This window comes from Macaca thibetana, chromosome 20 (genome assembly GCF_024542745.1).
Source record: "Macaca thibetana thibetana isolate TM-01 chromosome 20, ASM2454274v1, whole genome shotgun sequence".
Lineage (NCBI taxonomy): Eukaryota > Metazoa > Chordata > Mammalia > Primates > Cercopithecidae > Macaca > Macaca thibetana.
The window spans coordinates 36227704-36249913 of record NC_065597.1 but is presented as its reverse complement, the minus strand read 5'-3'; the positions used below and the strand labels follow the sequence as shown (position 1 = coordinate 36249913).

The 22210-nt window shown below is 45.4% G+C and overlaps 1 protein-coding gene across 1 annotated transcript in view; it reads left to right on the top strand.

Moving 5' to 3' along the window:
* The first annotated feature begins 7667 nt into the window (after positions 1 to 7667).
* Positions 7668 to 22210, top strand: part of LOC126943848 (liver carboxylesterase 1-like) — a 123567-nt gene continuing 109024 nt past the window's right edge. Inside the window, exons 1-7 of the mRNA XM_050772994.1 lie at positions 7668 to 7719; positions 11100 to 11307; positions 13856 to 14000; positions 16064 to 16197; positions 19322 to 19475; positions 21113 to 21220; positions 21912 to 22016. Of these exons, the coding sequence (XP_050628951.1) occupies positions 7668 to 7719; positions 11100 to 11307; positions 13856 to 14000; positions 16064 to 16197; positions 19322 to 19475; positions 21113 to 21220; positions 21912 to 22016 (906 nt within the window). The remainder of the gene's footprint in view (positions 7720 to 11099; positions 11308 to 13855; positions 14001 to 16063; positions 16198 to 19321; positions 19476 to 21112; positions 21221 to 21911; positions 22017 to 22210) is intronic.

Below are 22210 nucleotides of genomic sequence, written 5' to 3'. Positions count from 1 at the left end.
AAATGATCTGCCCGCCTTGGCCTCCCAAAGTGCTGGGATTACAGGTATAAGCCACCACACCTGGCCACACAGAACATATTCTAAGATTAACTACATGCTCAGTCATAAAGCAAGTGTTAAAATTTTTTTGTAAAGTTGAAATCATACCAAGCACACTCTCGGACCACAGTGCAATAAAAATAAAAATATTATCAAGAACATCTCTCAAAACTGCATAAATACATGGAAATTAAACAACTTACTTCTGAATAACTCCTGGATGAATATCAAATTTAAGGCATAAATCAAAAAACTATTTGAAATTATTGAAAATAGGGATGAAACTTACCAATATCTCTGGGATGCAGCTAAAGCAGTGTTAAGAGGAAAGTTTATAGCACCAAATGTCTTCATCAAGAAGTTAGAAAGATTACATTAACAATGTAAGTTTGCACCTAAAGGAACTAGAAAAAAAGAACAAACCAACCCCAAAGCTAGCAAAAGAAAAGATAACTAAAATTAGAGAAGAAGTTGACATTGAGTTGCAAAAATTCATACAAATGATCAATAAAGCTACAAGTTGGTTATTAGTAAAAACAAACAAGATCAATAGACCTCTAGCTAGATTAACAAAATCAAAGAAGATCCAAATAAGCACAACCAGAAATGACAAAAATGATGTCACACCTGATACCACAGAAATACAAATGATCCTCAGATAATATTATGAACAACTCTATGTGCACAAATTAGAAAATCTAGAGAAAACAAATAAATTCCTGGCAATATTCAATCTCCTAAGATTGAATCAGGAAGAGATTGAAATCCTGAAGAGACTAATGAAACTCTGAAATTGAATCAGTAACAACAACAATAACAAAGACCCTACCAACCAAAAAAAAGTCCTGGATCAGATGAATTCAGTCAAATTCTACCACATGTACAGAGAAGAACTGAGACCAATTCTACTGAAACTATTCCAAGAAAATCCAAGAGGAGGGACTCCTCTCTAACTCATTCTATGAATCCAGCATCAGCGTAATGCCAAAATCTGGTATAGACACAATTAAAAAACAAACAAACAAACAAAAAACTTCTGACCAATATCCCTGATGAACATAGACACAAAATTCCTCAACAAAATACTAGCAAACCAAATTCAGCAGCACATCAAAAAGTTAATATACGATGATCAAGTAGGCTTTATCCCTGAGATGCAAGAATTGGTTCAACAAGTACAAATCAATAAATGTGATTTGTCACATAAACAGAATTTAAAGCAAAAACAATATGTTCATCTCAATAGACAAGAAAAGAACTTTTTATAAAATCTGACATCCTTTCATGTTAAAAACCCTCAACAGACTAAGCATTAAAGGAGCACAGCTCAAAATAATAAGAGCCATCTATGACAAACCCACAGCCCACATCATACTGAATGGGCAAATCTGGAAGCATTCCCCTTGAGATATGGAACAAGACAAAAATGTTGACTCTCATCACTCCTATTAAACATAGCCCTGGAAGTCTTAACTAGAGCAATCAGGCAAGAAAAAGAAATAAAAGGCATCTAAACAGGAAAAGAAGAAGTCAAACTGTCTCTCTTCACTGATGATATAATTCTTTACTTAGAAAACCCTAAAGAATCCATGAAAAGGCTACTAGAACTGATAAATTATTTTAGTAAGTTTCCAGGATACAAAGTCAATGTACAAAAATTACTAGCATTTCTATACATCAATAACATCCAGGCTGAGAGTCAAATCAAGAACACAATCCCATTTACAATAACCACAAATAAATGAAATACCTAGGAATATAGCTAACTGGGGAAGTGAAAGATCTCTACAAGGAGAACTATGAAACACTGCTCAAAGAAATTGGAGATGACACAAATAAGTGGAAAAACATTCAATGCTCATGGATAGGAAAAATCAGTATCATTAAAATGGCCATACTGCCTAAAGCAATTTACAGATTCAATGCTATTCCCATCAAACTACCTGTGCTGATTCTTCACAGAGTTAGAAAAAACAATCCTAAAATTCATATGCAACCAAAAGGGAGCCAGAATCATCATAGCAATCCTAAGCAAAAACAACAAAGCCAGAGGCATCACATTACCCAACTTCAGACTATACTATAAGGATTCAGTAACCAAAATAGCATGATACTGGTACAAAAATGGACACACAGACCAATGGAACAGAAAAGAAAACTCACAAATAAAACCACACACCTAAAACCATCTGATCTTTGACAAGGTCAACAAACACAAGCAATGGGGAAAGGACTCCCTATTCAGTAAATGGTGCTGGGATAACTGGTCAGCCATATGCAGAAGAATGAAACAATTGAAACACAGCCACACCCATTTGCATAGGTATCATCCATGGCTGCCTTTACTATCACAGCAGTTGCCAAAGAGAGAACATGGCCTGCAAAACCTAAAATATTTACTATCTGGCACTTTATAGAAAAAGTTTGCTGATACTCTAATTTGGATCACTGAGTGACCATATGGAGGGCAACCACATTGTTGACCTGAACAACAACACTCTACTTCTTCATGTAAATGAAAAATAAGCCATTGAAATTCTGGGCCTATTTGAACCATAGTTTACCCTACTCTCACTAATAATTCTTGCTTAGCAGTCACAGGGTGATTGACTGGTGAATGTACATGGCCTGATCGTCAGTTGTTTGAGCCATTGAGGCTGACTACTTATGCCCATGGGAGTATAGCTCTCTCCTCTGAGACCCACTAACAGGCCAAAAATTCCTCCAGATACTCTGATCAGTCAGTCCTAGGACCTGATTGACCTCAGGGAGTCTGACCTCCTAAGTATAACGGTCCTGGGAAGGTGTAAACATAATACAATTTCTGCCCATTGAACTGAATGTTAACAGGAAGACGTTCTGTGAAGCAGAAGGAAATGACCTTGGTGACGATGACCCTTCCCAAAGGTAGGTAACCCTTGCCTTGTCACCTACCTGGTGGTCATGATGGCGATCAAGGCTGGCCCTGCTTTCAAGTAACTAACTGGCCTTCAATGGTTCACTTTTCCCATTGAGTGACTTTTTTCAGTTACACACTCTTGTAAACTAGAAGTGCTTTTACTGGCATTTCTTTATGCACTGCTTTATTTTTGCCATCATTTTAATTTAAAAAACGCAGTCACACATATTTCCATGCATACCTCTAATTTATGGCAGGCTCTATAGGTCTTGCACTTATGGAAACAGTATAAAGTCTCCTTTTTGAGTGAGCATGTTGAAGTAAAAAGAGTGACTTCTTTTAAAGAAAACTGCTCATAGAAGTACAGATGATACACTGATGAGGCAAAAAACCATGATATTAGTGTGAGAATAACTGAGGTTCCAGAAACACTGCATATGCCTAGGAGAATGTCATAGAATCCTGGATTCATGGAGTGCGGAGCCACAGTGAAGGGTGCGTGAGAGATCCCCTCCCCCAGAGCCACCCCCTGTCTTTCCACAAGGAATTCCCAAATGTCAGTGGATTCTCAGACTTCTGTCTCCCAGTTCAGTGTTCTCCGCCACAAAATCTACACCTGATCAATCCCATGGTTCAGAGACTAAGCTGAGTGAGGGGCCCAGCAGGACATGGACTTGCTGCGCCCAATGCCTGCTCTAATACGAGCTCTCCATATATCTGCTGAGTAAACTGAAGGAGGTGGAAGGATTTGGGGGAGTTCATTTAAAGCCCCCAGATATGCCCACTCTCCCAAGTCCTGCCCAACTGCTTAGAAGTTAAGGCCAGTTCCTAGGATTTTACTTTCCACGTCATATAGTTCCACATGGGAAACCAGAGGGATTCCCCAGGGAAAAGCAATGACCCAAATCAACTGCCACTTAAACAAGAGACGTATTGCTTACAGTTAAAGTAATGTAGGGAAATTATACTTATTATGCAAAAAAGAGATCTATTGTAAGGCTTGATAGGCTCCAGCCTCACCCATCACATCTGCAGAGTCATCATGAACCAGAAATGGGTTTCAGAGGCTGCTGCCAGAGGTAGGCAAAACCTAGGAGTGGACAAAAAATTCTCTGTTTGCAGAATTGGCTGGTGTTCCAAATGGGCATGTGATTGAGCAGTGGATGAGGAGAAGAATTCATTCTTACCTTTTATATTTTGTGAGCAAAGCGTCATGAAAATCATCAGCCAAGAGCCAAGGCTGTTTCCCAGGTTGCAAAGGCCAGCTGGCTGGGGCATGAGGCAGGATGGTTAATGGGCGTGTGTGCTCATGTACGCCCTTGCATATGTGTGTGTGTGCGCATATGCACTTGTGTGTTGTGCTGAGTGAGTGGGAGTAACCTGGTTTTCTACTTAGGAGAGCCACCCAGATTTTCGCCTGTGGATAGAGATAGGGATGCTTTTTCTTTCCGAACCCAGCCAGGATGCTTTTTATTAGCATGCTGTTTGTCAACCAGGTTTCTGTCCTGGATAAAGCAAGGGAGGAACCCTAAAGTTCAGGTCAATCTTTGTAGAGTCAATTAGCTCTGGGGACTGATTCTCTTGCTGTCACAGCATCCTCATTCCCATCACAGAATGACCCTCACCAGCCCGCAAGTGGCTAGAATGAGTGCTAATGAGCACCCCTTTTTGAATTTGGGTCTCCAGAAGCTTCATTTCAGCTACAGTCCATAGTCTTAGGCAAGAACTCATCAGCAGCTCTGGGACTGTTGTGTGATTTATGGCTGCTGGTTGCCCAGTCTTTCCTTATGTCAATCGTGGTCTGGCCTGGACAAGGGCAGGCTTGCCAAGTAACATTGGGAAAATAGAACATGGCTCTCCAGGTACCTGGCTCTTTTCTTTCTTTCTTCCTTCCTTCCTTCCTTCCTTCCTTCCTTCCTTCCTTCCTTCCTTCCTTCCTTCCTTCCTTCCTTCCTTCCTTTCTTCCTTCCTTCCTTCCTTTCTTTCCTTCTTTCTTTCTTTCTTTCTTTCTTTCTTTCTTTCTTTCTTTCTTTCTTTCTTTCTCTCTCTTTCTCTCTTTCTCTCTCTCTCTTTCTTTCCTTCTTTCCTTCTTTCTTCCTTCTTCTTCTTCTTCTTCTTATTGTTATTATTATTATTATTATTATTATTTTAGTACAGATGGGGTCTTGCTATGTTTCCCAGGTTGGTCTTGAACTCCTGTCTCCCACATTGGCCCCCTAAAACTGCTAGGATTACAGAGGGGCAGGCATCATGCCCAGCCTCCCCTACCCATTTCTAACCCTTTAGCCTGACCGTGCTCAGCCTGGGTCAATGAACTGACAAGCCAACTGTGTACAAAATCGTGGTGTTTTACCTTAGATAAGGCTGCCAATTAGAACATCTTCCTGATGTATTAAAGCAAGAAAAATGGCTGCCAGCCACACTGTGCTGGAAGGCAGAAGCCTCAAGTTCTGGTTCTGACTTTGCCATTGAGTTACTGTGTAACCTTAGGCAATCCCTCCCCGTCTCTGGGCCTTAATTTCTTCTGGGAATAAAGAACGGACTTGGTTGAGCCTATGTATTAGTCTGCTTAGGCTGCCAGAACAAAATATCACAGACTGAGTGGCTTAAACAACAGAAATCAATTTAAGATCGTGAGACAGCATTAATCTCACAGGGTTATTTTGAGAACTGAGATCCTGCATACAAAACTCTTGGCATAGTGTTTGCCACACAGTAAGCTCTCAGTAAATATTTGTCAATGAATGTATGAAGAAATAAAAGTGGAAAATGCAAATAAGTAAAAACACTGACAAGGTTACAGCCAGAAAATGGCTGTTGTAATTCTAATTAGGTATATAGCCTTCCAGTATTTTCCTATGCAGACAAATACATATGTCACTACTAAAATGGGATATTATACTTATCTAGATATTCCAAAAATATTTCATTATTTTAATGAAATATAAGTCACAAACCATAAAATTCACCTTTTTAAAGTGTACACGCTAGTGGTTTTTAGTATATTCCCAGAGGTGTGCTAACATCATCACTATTTAATCCCAGAACATTTTTACTACCCCCAAGATAAAACTCATGCCCATTAGCAGTCATTCCTCATTCCCGTCTCTTTCCCCTTCCAAAGGCCCCGGCAACACCTTTCTGTCTCCATGGATTTGCCTATTCTGCGTAATATGCCTGTTAAATATTAAATTAATATGTAATCTAAATTACATATAAAAAGCATCATACAACGTGTGACCTTTCGTGGCTGGCTTCTTTCCTTTAAAATGTTTTCCAGCTTCATCCACGTTGTAGCATGTTCTTCTTATGGCTGGATGATATGCCTCTGCATGCATAGACCACACTTCATTTCCACATTCATCAGGTCATGGACATTTGGGTTTTTTTCTACTTTTTGGTTAGTATGAATGACACTGCTCTTTGTGTACAAGTTTTTTTATGGACATGTTTTCAGTTCTCTTGGGTAGCCACCTAGGAGGGGAATTGCTGGGTCATATGGAGATTCTATGTAGAACTTTCTGAGGAGCTGCCTACACCACACAACAGTTTGTAACCTGTTATTTTCTCCTTTCATAACGCATCCTGTCTTCATTGTTAGCAAATAGCTGTGCACATCACTATTTTGAGTGAATACATCATATCTCCTTAGCCAGCTGTACCAGAGTGTGTTTAGTGAATTCCCTATTGTTGGACATTTAATGATCCCATGAAAGAGGCTTTAAGTGACTTCCTTGTGTCCCCAGCAGCTTGTAAATGACAGCTTTCCAGGTGTGCCCAGAGCACTCTGTATCACCCTGATTCGGTGATTTCACATTGCCTTGACATCACCCCTGCTGCTTCTCCACCCCATCTGTCTTGTCTACCAATGGAGGTCCCTTCAGACACTGAACCATGTCTTGAATTGGCCTTTGTATCCATTATACGTGGCCAGGTGCCAGGCATTGTGGTAAATGTTCACAGAATGGATGAGTACATGAATGGATGAATGATTAAAGCCAGGGGCTATTGAGAGATGGAATCATTTTTACATTCTGTCCAAAAATTCCTGTTTTGGAAGATAGTGATTTACCTGACATTGGAGCTGTGTGACAGAAGGCTAGGCCAGTTGGCAGGATATTGTGAAGCTAATTCAGGCATTAGAAAGGAGACTGGTTAAAATTTAAGATCGCTTCCAAACTTGAGAACCTGGAATGCTAGGAAACACAAGCCCTGGGAGCTGAGATGTGTGCGAAGTTACCCAGCTGAGCTGTGGGACTGTGAGTGGCTCTAAAATATTTAAACTTTTTCTGAGGATCTCAGACCAAAGTATCCCTTTGCCTAAAAGCATCCGCCTGCTGGTGCGGGCCTTTCGGGGCCTTCACAGTGTACTGAAGTTAGAGTCCTGCAAGGGAGAAACCCTTATACAACAAGTAGTTGGTAGAATTTATTAGCTCTCTGTAATTTGAGAGTGTCGACCAGACTGCTTTGGTGAAACAGGCCAAGGTGCTTTTATTGCGGCTTCTAAGGATAGAAGAGGAAAGGCAGGACAGGCAGGATGAGAACTGGCGAGATGGGACTGTAGGTAGGCGTCGCCCAGGGAGTTCTGGAGATAGGGAAAACTTTTCTGAAATTTCACAGTTAGAGCAGGGCGGTAGCTCAGGGCGGGGCTGAGCTCCTGGCTGGACAGCGCAGTCCCCATCAGCTACAAGAAGACCTTGCAGGCCCCGAGACCAGTCGTCCTTCCAGGATGTGGCTCCGCGCTCTTGTCCTGGGCACTCTCGCTGCTTCCACGGTTTGGGGTGAGTCCTTCTGAAACATAAAGATGCTGGGCACTTTTTGAAATCCTTGTTCTGGGCCGCAGGTGCGTAAAAAGGTGAGGTGGACGCAGATGCGCAAAAAGGCAGACACAACAGGTCCGGATCCGCGGTGGTGCGCGCCCTCCGGGCTTGGACTTGGACTTGGAGCAGCTAAGCCCAGTCAGCCTGGCCCGGGCGGAGACGCAGAGAAGGTGAACACACTGAAACCGCCCTGCACTGCTTGCCCCAAGGAGGCCGGCGGCCGGACCACCTCACGCCGCACACACGAGAACTTTAGGCAGCTCAGTTGGCCATCCCCAGGCTGAGGACTGGCGAGTTGGGATAATTCAGGGGTCTCTGGGGCACAGGGGCTGTTCCTAGTTGTCTGGTACCTAGCTCTGGCATAATTAGGGCAAGTGGGTAGTGGCCAGGGGATGGCAACCCGATCAAAGAGGCGGTTGGGGTGTGGGCTCCGGGTTGGCTGGACCCTGGGAGGGACAGTTTCTCCAATATCAGCAAAGCCTCAGATGCCAGAGCATCAGAATACAGGAAGCAAAACACATGGTACATAGAGGGGGTGCAGCGAGGGGCCTCAAAATACCCCTGTGCCACTTTATAGACAGAGAAACTGAGACTCACATAGGGAAATGTAGTACAAATCATGCCTGGGTCTGTCTCTGGGTCTTGAATCCTGACAGCCCAGGCCCCATCTGCATCCTGTCTTCCTCTGGCAGCCTGACATTGTGAGAGCTCTGGAACTGTGGGGAAGGGCAGAGGAAGAGAGGAACCCTACTTGGAGCTGAATATTCCTTTACTTCTGGTGACTCCTGGCAATGCCATCCATTTCCTTCCTTAGGAAGACCATACAGGCTGCCTCCACTTCCTTAATTTCCTTCTCTGTAAATTGGGCATGTTGATGCCTACCCAGCAAGGCTTTTTTGAAGATTAAACAAACTGGAATGCATGCCTGACACATAGTAGGTGCCCATCATGTTCATGCTTCATATAACGTCAGCGACAACTGCTCTTGTTCCCATTCTTCTTTCTGCTTCCCCCCATTCACCCACTTTTTCATGCTTGGCAATCTGGCTGCCATCCACCTCATCCTGCTGAATGAATCCCTGAGCTGAGAAAGACCAGCCCAGTGGTTTCTCTGCCTTGATCCTCCTCCACTTCCCTGAAGCCCTCAGCAATCTTAGCTCGCACCTTGTCCTCTTCTCCCTGGACTTCCAGGATGCTGGGATGTTCTCTCCTTCCCACTCTGATGGATCTTTGGTCTTGGCTGTAGTGGTCCCTGTGTTTGATCTTTGTTTTCTTCCCTTCCCTCTCACACTGGCATCTTCGATGAAGCCATACACATCCATGGTGTGTACCCTCACCGTCTAGGAGAAAATTCTACCCTGCTCTCTCGCCAGGCTTCCTTCCAGTCTTGAAGTGCCCACGTCTTGTGGCACCATCTTGCCAGGATAACCCACTGACATCTCCACTGAGCCTATGTAAACAGGGATCCAGCATCACAAGCCAGCTCTTTGGTCTTCATCTTCCACTTCCCCCAAAACTGATCAGGGACCAAGTTTTTCTTTCTTTTCTTTTTTAGATGGAGTCTCACTCTGTCACCCAAGCTGGAGTGCAGTGGTGCAATCTCGGCTCACTCCAATCCCCGCCTCCTGGACTGCTGCCTCAGCTTCCCAAGTAACAAAGATTACAGGCGCACGCCATCATGCCCAGCTAATTTTTGTATTTTTAGTAGAGATGGGGTTTTGCCATGTTGGCCAGGCTGGTTTCAAACTCCTGACCTCAAGTGATCTGCCCTCCTCGGCCTCCCAAAGTGCTGGGATTACAGATGTGAGCCCCTGTGCCCAGTCTCCAAGTCTTTCAAAGTACCTTTTAGACATCATCATATTTCTTCATAAATATTTTCTTTTTTATTTAAAATTTTAAAATAATTAATATGGGGCTGGGAAGGATTTCAGGTGAAGACTAGAAATCCCATACAGTGCGGAAAACATGGAAATCACCAAGAAAATAGGCCACCTGTAATGCCACCACCCACTGCTATGTTGATAAACATGCTTCCAAGAAAATTATCTCAATATTATTTGTAATTAGCAACAACAGAAGAAAACAAGTTAACTATTCTCAGTGTGGGGCTGGCTGATAATGAGACATGGATGCTGTTGTGCATCTGGGCTTTGCATAGGGAGTTTCCATTGTGATTGGATATTCCCCTGTAAGATCAAATCTGAATTGTTCTGTTCTGCTCTGGCCCCACTTTGATGGAGATATTGCCTTCTTGCCTATATCCAAAACAGAGCAACTGAGAGGACAAGAGTTTGGAAATCATTTCGTAGGAGGGAAGCTTAGACAAATTGAGGTCACTGGAGTCAGACAGGACCTGAGGGGTGGGTGGCATAATCAAGTGTCTGAAAGGCCACAGGCGAGTGCGGTCCCATGACAGATAGAACCAAGACTGATGCGGAGGCTGGGAAATGAATTTCAGCTCAATGAGGAAGCATTGTCTGTGCTGCAAGAATGGATCAGATGTGCCCAGGGCCACCAGAAAAATGTTCTTCGACTTGATCATTTCCCTTATCTGGAATGGTCCCTGCTGCTTATTCGTCCACTAAAGAAAACTCAAGCCCTTAGCCTGGCATTCTAGGCCCTCCCTGACATGCGCTGTCTCATTCCAGGAATATTTTCCACTCCCTTCAGACACCACCTGGTGCATGTGGGCCATGCCCCCTTCCCCAGGCAGGCTCTGCATTCTGCTGCTCTGAGCCTCAGCACATTCCCTTCTCTCTGCTCGGTACCACTCCCTGCGTCTCATCTCCCCTTATTCAATCCTCCCCTACTGCAAGTCCCAGCTCCTCCATGATGCCCGCAATCAGAAGGCCTTGCCCCCTCTTCTAATTCCTAGACTGCCTTATGAGTACCTCTCCCAGGACACAGTCACTTCTTTCCCATCTGTAGGCCCAGGTGTATAAGTGACCCTTCCCTACAAGGGTCAATGCATCTGAGAATACGGAGCACCTCTTGTTCATCCTCTCATCCAGCATGTGGCTCAGTGCCAGGATTCTAATGGATAAATGTTTCCAGAGGCTTCTAAGGGGGAAGATAAATGTCTTGTTCTCTCCTAGTAGTTCTCCTTCTTGCATTTATTTTTGGCTGAATGTTTTTATGCCTCCAAATCTAATTTGCGCTTTAAACCACCTCAGTTAGTAAGGACAGTGATCCTCATCCCTATTGTACATCAAAAGAAATTGAGGCCTAGAGGGTTTCGGTGACTTATTCAAGGTCATGCACTTAGAAAGTGGCAAACCCCACCTGGAATCCGGGTCCAGCCTTTTGCCTCTGATGCATCCTGATTTGTTCTCCATGTCCAGCAGGGCACCCGTCCTCGCCACCTGTGGTGGACACCGTGCATGGCAAAGTGCTGGGGAAGTTCGTCAGCTTAGAAGGATTTGCACAGCCTGTGGCCGTTTTCCTGGGAATCCCTTTTGCCAAGCCCCCTCTTGGACCCCTGAGGTTTACTCCACCGCAGCCTGCAGAGCCATGGAGCTTCGTGAAGAATGCCACCTCTTACCCTCCTATGTAAGCCAGGGGTGGCTGTGGCATGTGTCTGTGGGGGATGTTTGCCTCAAAGTGATGCAGGAAGGAGTCAAGGCAGTCCCCCGATTGGTTGATCCTTTGCTCTGGAATCCTTAAGATCATTGTAGATCCTTAAGAACATTCCAGAAGTCTCACAGCATTCTGGAGTCCATTATTTAACACATGTTTATTGAGCACCTACTGTGTGCCCGGCATGTGTCTGGGTTCTTGGGATCCATTCGTGAACAAAGCAAAGACCCCTAGGTTCATGGAGCGTGCATTCTAGCAGCGGGAGACAGAGGAGAACAACATGCAAATTACCCCATGGATTGTGTGATCTGTTAGAGTGGGATAAGTGCCTTGGAAACAAAGAAGCAGTTAAGCAGGTGAGGGAGATCAGAAAGAAGGATCCCATGAATTCCGCTGTCTTGAATTTTGACACAGTGGGGAGAAGGGAGGGCCAGGAGGTGTGTGGGTGGCAAGTGAACTGAGGTGTCCTCTTGGCAAGTGCTCAACTCTCAAGTGTGCCCAGTTCCGTATTCCTGAGGAGAACGATGGCAGGTGTGTCCATTCACCCTGGCCAGGCTGGGAAGAAAAGCCCAAAGGTTCTTTTTTTTTTTTTTTTTTTTTTTGTTAATTATTATTCCCAAAGGTTCTAATTGGCCTCACCGCCACTCCCCACGGTACCAAGGACCCTACAGGCATCAGAGGAAACCCCATGCATCTCAGCAGCCAGGTATTCAGCGGTTTTCCAGCAGCCCACCTCTGGTTGCCTTCTTTTCTTTCCTTTTTTTAAAAAATAATATTTACTGTTTTTATTTCCTGACTGCAAGTATAGTATATACTTATTACAGAAAATTTAGGAAATTTAGATAAGGAAAAGTAAGAAAATTAAAATCACATACAATATCCCACCACTCAAAGAGAGCAGCTGTCAATATTTTAGATGGTACAGTATTATGATCTAATGTTTTGTTTGTATTCCAGTTTTTTGGCCTGTTGCTATACTTTCTTTCTTTAAAAAGGAGTGCTATGTTCAGATAATTTGGATGCTTGCTTTGCTCATTAAGTATATCATGAGCATCATTCTATGCCATTAAATGGCACAGCCTGATATTAGCAGCTGCATTATATTTGGTATTGCACCATAATTAATTTCCCCAAGCTTTTATCTGGGGTCATTAAGTTACATATGATGTTTTTGATAATATAGGGAGCACTGTGATGAATATTTTGTAGTGAAACCTTTATGCCAATGAATGAATATTTTAGGATAAGTTCCCAGAAGTTATATTTCTGAGTCAAAAAGTATATATCTTTTGTTAAAATTCCCTGCCAAAATATTCCAACTACACTTCTCCCATTGATGGACAAAAATCTCCATTCATTAGATTTTTTTGCAGTGCTTCGGGTTATTAAAATTGTTTTTGGTTATTCAGTAGGCAAAACGATAATAATAATAGCAATCTTATTTTCCTCTTTAGTTTGCATTTATGCAAAGACCAGTGAAGTTGAGTTCCTTTTCCCTTTCTTCACATTGGAATGTCTTTTGATTATTATTATTATTGTTACGCTGCTTGTACTGGGTGTTCTGTAGGAAAATCTCCCAGGATGGAAATCAAGAAGTCATCTTTGCTGACTCTGATTCTGTCACTTGACAGCTGTGTCATCCCAGAGCCTGAGTGCCTCAGTTTCCTCATGTACCTAGTGGGGGCGGTGACACCTGCCTTCTGGTACTCTGAGGTCTGGGACTGTTGCTTATAATATACTTGTGTATAAGAACCACATGGCATGAATCTTCCTGGCTATGTGACATTGGTCAGGTTCTCTAACCTCTCTGGGTTTCAGTTTTCTCATTTGTAAAATGGAGATAATAGAATCTATGTAATGGGACTGATCTGAGGCTTAAATGAGTTAATATACAAAGGGTACTTAAAACAGTGCCTGGAACACTGGGAGGACTCAATAACTATTACCAGTGTTCATCTATGTTGTATCCTTGAGATCTTTCATCAGGGCCACCAACAGCACTTGCCTGGGATGGGTTGATGGTAGAGTCTTGGCATGTCAGGGCTGCAAGACCCATGTAGAAATCACTGCTCTCACTTAGACCTGGTAGATTTGGGACCCAGAATGCGAAAGGAATTCACCCAAGGTCACCCCGTAAATGCGTGGGAGAGACAAAACTAGAGCACAGTTCTCCTGATGTTGTCCCACAAAGATTTCACCCCTAAGATATTGTGAGAAATGTCACCATCCAGGAAGAATCAGTGTATTTGTTGTCTCCCCTCCTCAACGCTGGGAGTCCCAAAGGTTCTTGGAAGGAAAGAGGTGTGAAGCCCTTCTCACTTTGCTTGGTCTTAGGAGACCTTAGTGAGTCCCAGCACCCCCACCTGAAGCCCCTGATAGCCTCCTACCCACTACAATGTCGTGAGTCTGTAAATATCAAGTCCATTTTCAAGCTTAAACCTCCCAGTCCAAGGCCCTGCCAAAGAAGACACCTGGCTTATAGCTGGCTGAACTTCAGGGGTTCTTCTTTCCCCATCCCCAGGTGCATCCAAGATCCCAAGGCGGGGCAGTTTCTCTCAGACCTATTGAGTAACAGAAAGGAGAACATTTCTCTCAAGGTTTCCGAAGACTGTCTTTACCTCAATATTTACACTCCTGCTGACTTGACCAAGAAAAACAGGCTGCCGGTAAGCTGTGGGATCCCCTGGTCAAGGCCTGTCAGTTCCAGTACCCCGGATCTTCTAGTGTAGATCGGAAGGGGATGAAGGCAGCTTGGGGAGGGGGCTGCACAGGCCAGGACCTCAGGGCCTCCACAGGAAACACAGGTTTTCCACACCTCAGTTTCCCCTCGTGACACAGGAACTCTGGGGGAGTTTGCTGTGCATCTTTATGAACAGCTTAATTGTTCCAAGTTCCCTCATGCTAATAGAAGGATGTAAATGATTACTTTTAGTTATTAGATTAAAAAGCTGACACCCAGAGTGGGTAAGACATGATTTTCAATAATGTTAGCGGTGGAAGGAACTTAGAGAAAAGCCAACACCTCAACTCTTTCTTTTCAGATAGAGAAACTGAGGCCCAGACAGGGAAGAGGAGGTCACGCAGTAGGGTAGTTTTGGCTCAAGTATTCTGATCTTCAAACCAGTGCTTTTGACACAGAGTAGGGCATTGAGATTTTATGTGGCCGTTCTACAGTACGCCAGCATTCATCTGGTGTAACTTTCACTGTCTGGGTACAGATGTTGGGGGCGGAGCCTGGGACAATCCCAGAAGCTCTTTCTTTTGCCTTTGGCCAAATATCTGGGATTTTTTTGTACCTAATTTCCCTCCGTAATTGTCTTGATAAAGGCTGATGACCCAATGTGTCAGCATTTCCCAAATAAACAAAGGGCTGGAGATGGGGCAGGCTGCCAGCTGCAGGGTAGGGAGGGTCTCCTGGCAAAGAAGGCCACCCCAGGGTGGAAGAGGAAGGGGTGTCACATCCAACCAGTCTCCCAGGGGCACCCTGGCATGGAGCCCAGGAGTAGGGGAGCAGGTCTGCAAACGTGTGACTAGAAGTTGGTCCTACATGTGCTTTGTAAGACACAGGAAGTGGGAGAAAGGTTTACTCATTCATTCATTCATTCATTCATTCATTCATTCTTCTATTTTGTACTCAGTGCCCCATATACACAGTTAGACCTGGGGCTTCAGGGAAAGGGGGAACATGAACCCACTCCACGCAGCCCCTACCTTCGAAGATCTTGCCATCTGGGCTGTAGAGACAAATCCTCTCTTCAGCATATTATTGCAGGCCAGCCCTCGGGCTCAGCCTTCACACACAGATGAATGCACATTCAGTCCCTCCCCAGGAAGCAGGCAGGGATTAGATGTGTGGGAGAAATGGGAACTCTGGGAACCTGGAGGCAGGAGAACCTCTAGGAATGGTCACAGGTTCTAGAACTACATGTGCTTAGAACAGCACTTAGTACATGGTTTATGTTATGAGTTCTTTTATATTTCATGAATAATATTATTACAATATTATTATTTTAGTCACTCTCACTACTTCCCCACTATGTGGACTTTTAAAATGCAAGAACCTTGCATTAAGAATTGTACCTACTCTCATCTCGGGTATTAGCAGAGTTCCTGGCACATGGTAAGTTCTCAGACAGCGTTAGTCCATTGATTGAAGGTATCCGGAAGCCGGTGGGTTTTAGGCTGCGCTGTGCAGGATGGATAGGATTTGGGGATGCAGAGTCATAGAGGAGGCATTTAGGGAAGAGACACTATCACAGGCATGTGTGCTTCTTGAGACAGTCATTCATGCACAGAGAAGTTTACTTCACCATGAGAGAGTAAATTGAGATGAAACTGAGATACAAGGGCTGCCCCATGGGTACGCTGAGTGCATAAACAGTCCAGGCTTGAGGGTGATGGGAGTGAGGGGGAGAACACGACATCCTTAGCCTTTGCTATGCCCATGATGATGTTCTCAGCATGAAGAGCCTTGGGAGGAGGAGGCATTGGAGGCTGGGTAGAAAGAAAGGGGCAGCCAGGATATGTGCAGTGGGGTGGTGGCTCAGGCCCCGGTTGGGAGAATTTTGGAGGAGAGAGACTGGCTTTTGCAACCTTGCTGGGCGCTGGTGAACTTTGGGTAACATCCTCCTTTAGTTGTGACCAACAGGTAGGTCACCAAACAAAACACCCTCTGAGTGCTCTCTGGCTCAGTGTCTTGTAACTGGTATGTTGCTTCCTCCCTGCCCAGGTGATGGTGTGGATCTTCGGAGGGGGACTGGTGGTGGGTGCAGCATCAACCTATGATGGGAAGGTCCTCGCTGCCCACGAAAACGTGGTGGTGGTGACCATTCAGCACCGCCTGGGCATCTTGGGATTCTTCAGGTAAGAAGTTAGACTCTCCTCACTGCACTTTGGCCCCCAACATGAGGCTGCTAGGACCCACCTCTGGTCATGTCAACCCTCAGGAGACCTTAGCTAGGTTCCTCATTGTAGCATACAAGCCTTATCATAATTGGACACTACCTACCCTCTCACTCCCCAGCCACACTCATCCACTTGCCTCTGAGCTTTTGCATGTGCTGTTCCTCTGCCTGGAATGCTAACTACCTGAGGAACTCCTCATCATCCTGCAAGACCCAGCCCCCAGTTACCTCCACTGAAAGACTCATCTCTTCTTCACCTATGTTTCTCCAGCACATTGAATTTCTCTGTAATGACACTTAGCAGGCAGCCCAGCTCTTGAAGGTTGACACATCTGACTTCTCATGGAAAGGAGGGAAGGGGCAGAGTCACAGAGGGAGCTCAGGGCATGTTGTGGGTGAAGAAATGGGGGCTGCAGATGGTGGGGTGTGGGAGGATCTGACCCCTTCCTGAAGGAGTGTTGGGGCCCACTCACCCCATTTTCTGCTTGAAATCTGGCAAGTGCAGGAAGCAAGGATGGAGTCTTCCCCATCAGGTCTCCATGGGGACAGGAGTCAGATCTCCTTCAAGGTGCAACTACTAGGAACCTTTTCTAAGTGTTACCATCCCAGCACCCCAATCTCAAGTGAGTGCTGGGAGGGCTGTGGGAGGGATTCCCCTCACTGATGAATAGGCCTAGGGAGATGGAGGATGGGTTCTGGTCTACCGTCAGCTAGGCATCCCAGGTCAGTCTTGGCTGTATCACCTTCATCCCTTTCAGCCACAGGTTGTGTCTCTGCTCCCCATTATAATAAAGCTGCTTCATGATCTGTCTCCACTTCCTCTATTCCGTATGTCTCCTCCATCCATGCCAGTCAGGTTTCTTCCTGGATACGCCACTCAGCTGGTCTCGCGGTCACCGATGACCTCCCCCTACTCTCCACCCAACCTCACAGCAGCAGCCAATGGCCGCTCAGCCTGTGCGACATGCTTCCTTCCCAGTCCCTTTCCTGGTCCCTCCTCCTCCCTGTCCACAGGCCTCTCTTGTCTCCCTCTCCCTCCCTACTAATTTCCAGTGATCCCAGGGAGCAGCCCAGAGCCCCCATTTCCAGCCCATCTCACCTTTGAAACCTGCAGGCATCACTTACTGTCTTCTCCCCACCCCTGGCTGGTGCCAGAAGGAGGAACAAGCTGAATCCTTGACTCCCACTCCTCCTCCCACTACGCCTCCACTCAGCTGCTGCTGCCCCATCCTCCTGGGGGCTCAGGAGAAAGCCCTGTGGGCAGCCCGGACTCTCTATTTTCTCCTAACTCTGTTGGCTCCACCTTCAGAATCCACTACTTCGCACCTTCTCCCTGGCTCCTACCCCAGCCAAAGCTTTCTGTCTCTCACCTTGATTATGATCCTAACACTTACTTTCAGATACCTGCCACTTTTATCCTGAGGCTGAGTTGCACAGTACCAAGAGTGATCACTTAGCATGTGTGTTGAATCATGCAATGCCTCTGCGCAAAACACTGCAGGGGCTTCCCATGTTCCTTACGATGACAGCCAAAGTTCTTATCAGGGCCCCAAGGCCTCTAGCTGCACCTCCTGACTCACACTTTCCTTCACTGGGCCCCAGGGCCTTTGCCCTTGCTTTTTCTTCTACCTGGAATTCCTTTCTTTGGATATTTGCAAGGCTCATGTGCTTGTTGTGCTTGTTTTATGAAGGTCTTTACCTCCAAAACCTCAAATGCCACTGCCTCCAGAAGGCCTTCCCTGATTGCGATCTGAAATGGCACCCCCTGTCCCACCCCGGTTTTTTTCCTTACTCCATTGTATTTACCTCAATGCACTTTGACTACCTGACATCATTATATTCTCTCTATACATCTGTTTATCTGCTTGTGATCTGTAGTGGGAGCTCTGTGTCGTCACAGGTTTTACCCTTTTTGCTCTCAGATGTGCTCTAGCTCATAGGATAGTGTCAAACATACAGTAGATGCTCAGTAAATAGTTGCCAGTTGAGTGAATGTAGAACCATACATCACCACTGCAGCAAGGCAAGGCAGGGTCTCAGAGATGCTGAAGCCCAGCCTTATTCTTTTTTTAATTAATTTATTTTTTTAATTATTTTTATTTAATTTATTTATTTTTATTTTTTATTTAATAATTTATTTTTATTTATTTATTTAATTTATGATTTATTTATTTATTTATTTTATTTTTATTATACTTTAAGTTCTAGGATACAAGTGCACAATGTGCAGGTTTGTTACGTATGTATACATATGCCGTGTTGGTGTGCTGCACCCGTTAACTCGTCATTTACATTAGGTATATCTCCTAATGCTATCCCTCCCCACACCCCACCCCACAACAGGCCCTGGTGTGTGATGTTCCCCACCCTGTGTCCAAGTGTTCTCAGCTCATTGTTCTCATTGTTCAGTTCCCACCTATGGGTGAGAATATGCGGTGTTTGGTTTTCTGTCCTTGCAATAGATGGCTCAGAATGATGGTTTCCAGCTTCATCCATGTCCCTACAAAGGACATGAACTCATAGCTTTTTATGGCAGCATAGTATTCCATGGTGTATATGTGCCACATTTTCTTAATCCAGAGTCTATCATTGATGGACATTTGGGTTGTTTCCAAGTCTTTGCTATTGTGAATAGCGCCGCAATAAACATATGTGTGCATGTGTCTTTACAGCAGCGTGATTTATAATCCTTTGGGTATATAACCGTTTGTGGGATGAAGCCCAGCCTGATTCTTTTCTTTTTTTCCTTTTTTTTGAGATGGAGTCCTGCTCTGTCGCCCAGGCTGGAGTGCAGTAGCGCTATCTCAGCTCACTGCAAACTCCACCTCCCAAGTTCACACCATTTTCTTGCCTCAGCCTCCCAAGTGGCTGGGACTACAGGTGCCCACCACCACACCCAGCTAGTTTTTTGTATTTTTAGTAAAGATGGGGTTTCACCATGTTAACCAGGATGGTCTCGATCTTCTGACATCGTGATTCACCCGCCTTGGCGCTCGTTGAGAGCCCCCAGCCCCATCTCTAGTCCTGAAGGTCCTGCCATGACATCTCTGCTCCCCACCCTCAACCTGTTCTCTTCCCTACAGCACAGGGGATGAACACAGCCGGGGGAACTGGGGCCACCTGGACCAGCTGGCTGCCCTGCGTTGGGTCCAGGACAACATTGCCAGCTTTGGAGGGAACCCAGGCTCTGTAACCATCTTTGGAGAGTCATCGGGAGGAGAAAGTGTCTCTGTTCTTGTGAGTGCTCCTGGCACCAGGCCCAACCCCATGCTTGATGTGATGCTGATGAGACCTCTTAGACACCTGTCAATCCAGCTATGCACACTTCTGCTTACAATACCTGTATTTAGGACTGACCCTACTCACTGTCCAGCATCAGGTGGTGGAAAGCTAAAAACCAAGCTTTCCTTGGCCCCCAGGAATCTGAGCTAAGCTTAATGTCCCAGGGCCCTATGTATCTCCAGTTGCAGCCTGCAATGGTGGCATTTCCCTCTTCTAGCTTGGTTGAGCTCTCTCTCTCTTTCTCTCTGTCTCTCTCTCTATCACTCATTTTAATATGAGGATTCACTTCCCTTCTCTTGGGAAGTAGGAATAGGCATAAATTATGAGTAAGGGCAGGCAGAGACAAGAGGTGGGCAGAGGTATTGTTTGGCTCAAAGCCAGATCTACATGTGGAGGGGACATGGACACTGAGCAGGCTGGGGATTCCTCTGTGGTGGTCTGATGACTGGTTAATGCCTAAGAAGGAGGCAACAGTCTCTACGACTGAGAGACCAGGTGAGCTAGGGCAGGCGGGCTAGAGGAAGGAGGTATGGAGCCGGGGATAGGGAGGGATGGGGCAGGGGTTGTGGGACACAGACACAACCTGGGGGTGTGAGGGGTCCTGCTGGAGTGGGGGATTGGGTGCGGGAGAAACTGGGGGAGCTGGGGTGAAAAACCAGACGAGAAGTACCGGGAGCTGTAGGAAGCCTTCCGTTTGCCACAAGGTGGGCAGAGGGTCAGCCCACTACTGGAGTCTTCACTCCTGTGTTGGCTTTGTAGTTGAATACACAGAGGAAAACATTTTTTATACTTTTTAAAGTAGAGAAAAAGGAAAAATACAGATAAGCCCGAGAAAGACAAAAGCCATCTACAATCCCATAACCCAGGGATAGTCACTGTGCTCTGTTTGACATGGATTTTTCTAGTCTTCTTTTCCATGACTTTATATCTATCTGTCCATCCATCTATCCATCAATCTACCTATCAATAGGTCTATCATCTATTATCAATCTTTGTCTTTTTTATTTATGAAAATACTGTCCTGAATATTATAATACAACACAAACACTTTACTAAATATTAAATGTTGTCCCTTAATAATATATTTTACTGTTGTACAGTATTCCACGATAAGAATGAAAAACCATTTATTTGCCCAATCTCGTAATATTGGACCCTTGGGTTATGTCCAGTGTGTACCATTGTAAACAGCGGAGGCATCCTTAGAAATCCTTGTGTGCCTCCAGGATCATTTTATAGGATAAGCTCTGAGTAATGGAGATGCTGAATCAGAAGTTGTGGTTAGGAGATGCTAAGCTGCCTTTCCAACACCTTTGTTGGTTAGGCTCGGCTGCCACACACCTCCTGTCATGTCCCTGCCCTGTGCCCCGTCCTGATCCCACTTAGGTTCTCTTGGGTGGGAGGTTCTCTTGGGTGGGAGGTGAGTCTGGCAAGCAGGCCAAGTGAGTGGAGGAGACACCGTGTTCAGTGACCCCCAGGATCTGAGGGGAATGGGCCAGGGCAGAGCTAGGGTGGATGTAGTCCGGAAGAGTGAGTGGGTAACTGACCCCACCCCTGAACATGAACTCTCCTCCCCTCCGTTCTGGTCCCAGATTTTCTCTCCATTGTCCAAGAATCTCTTCCACCGGGCCATTTCTGAGAGTGGTGTGGCCCTCACTCATGCTCTGTTGGAGGACGGTGACATCAAGCCCCTGGCTGAGGTAAGTCCCCCGCTGGACGCCCCCATCCCCTTGGTTCTATGCTCCTGAATCCTCAAGGGTCACTCTTGCCATAGGTTCTAGCTGATATTCTCCTAGAACCACTGAAGCCCCAGTGGCTGAGCAGGAAGGGCAAGCAGACACCCAACCTCTCAGTTTCAGAGTCAGGTAAATGGATGCAGGGCTTGGAAGGGATTTTCCAAGGGCAGCAGGTGATCAGGGCAGAGCTGAGACTCCAGCTTATGGGCCTAGACAGCCAGTACAGTGCCCTGTCTGTGCCTTCACTCCACCTGTGTGCCATGGCCTGATACCATGTTGGGCAGTAATGGTGTCTTGGGTCTCTCAGGGTCTGAGTTCTGTAGACCCACTTGTGGGCTGTAGGCCTGGAGCGGTTCCACACTGAGCGCCTGATAACGAGGGTTGTTTCCTGGGGAATTCACTCATTGATTCATTTGTTCACACAACAAAACTAGGTGAATAAGTGAAGGCAAAAACAAGAGGTGTGCAGAGGTCATTTTGGCTCAAAGCCAGATGTCCATGTGGAGGGGACATGGACACTACATGGCCCTATATAGTTTCTTCTGCTACCCCAGCCGCTTGTACAAGTCCGGATTGGGATAGAACACGTTTTTCCATATTGATGGGGGGAAAGGACTTCACTCTTGAACTCTATTGTTGCCTGTGATCTTTGCAGAAAATTGCTAACACTGCTGGGTGTCAAACCACCACCTCAGCTGTCATGGTTCAGTGTCTGCGACAGAAGACGGAAGAGGAGCTCTTGGAGACGACATCGAAAATGGTTAAGTTGCCTGCTCCTGTAGCCCAAATCCTGTAAACTTGGTCCCAGACTTCTTCATTTCAGCTGTCCTCTTGCCCTGGGACAGTTACCTGGGACAATTTTTCAAGTCTCTGGAGTCTCAGTATCTAAACGGGGAATCTAATTTGTTCTTTTTTATTGAAAAAAGGCACAAATGTTAAAAAAAAAAAAAAAGT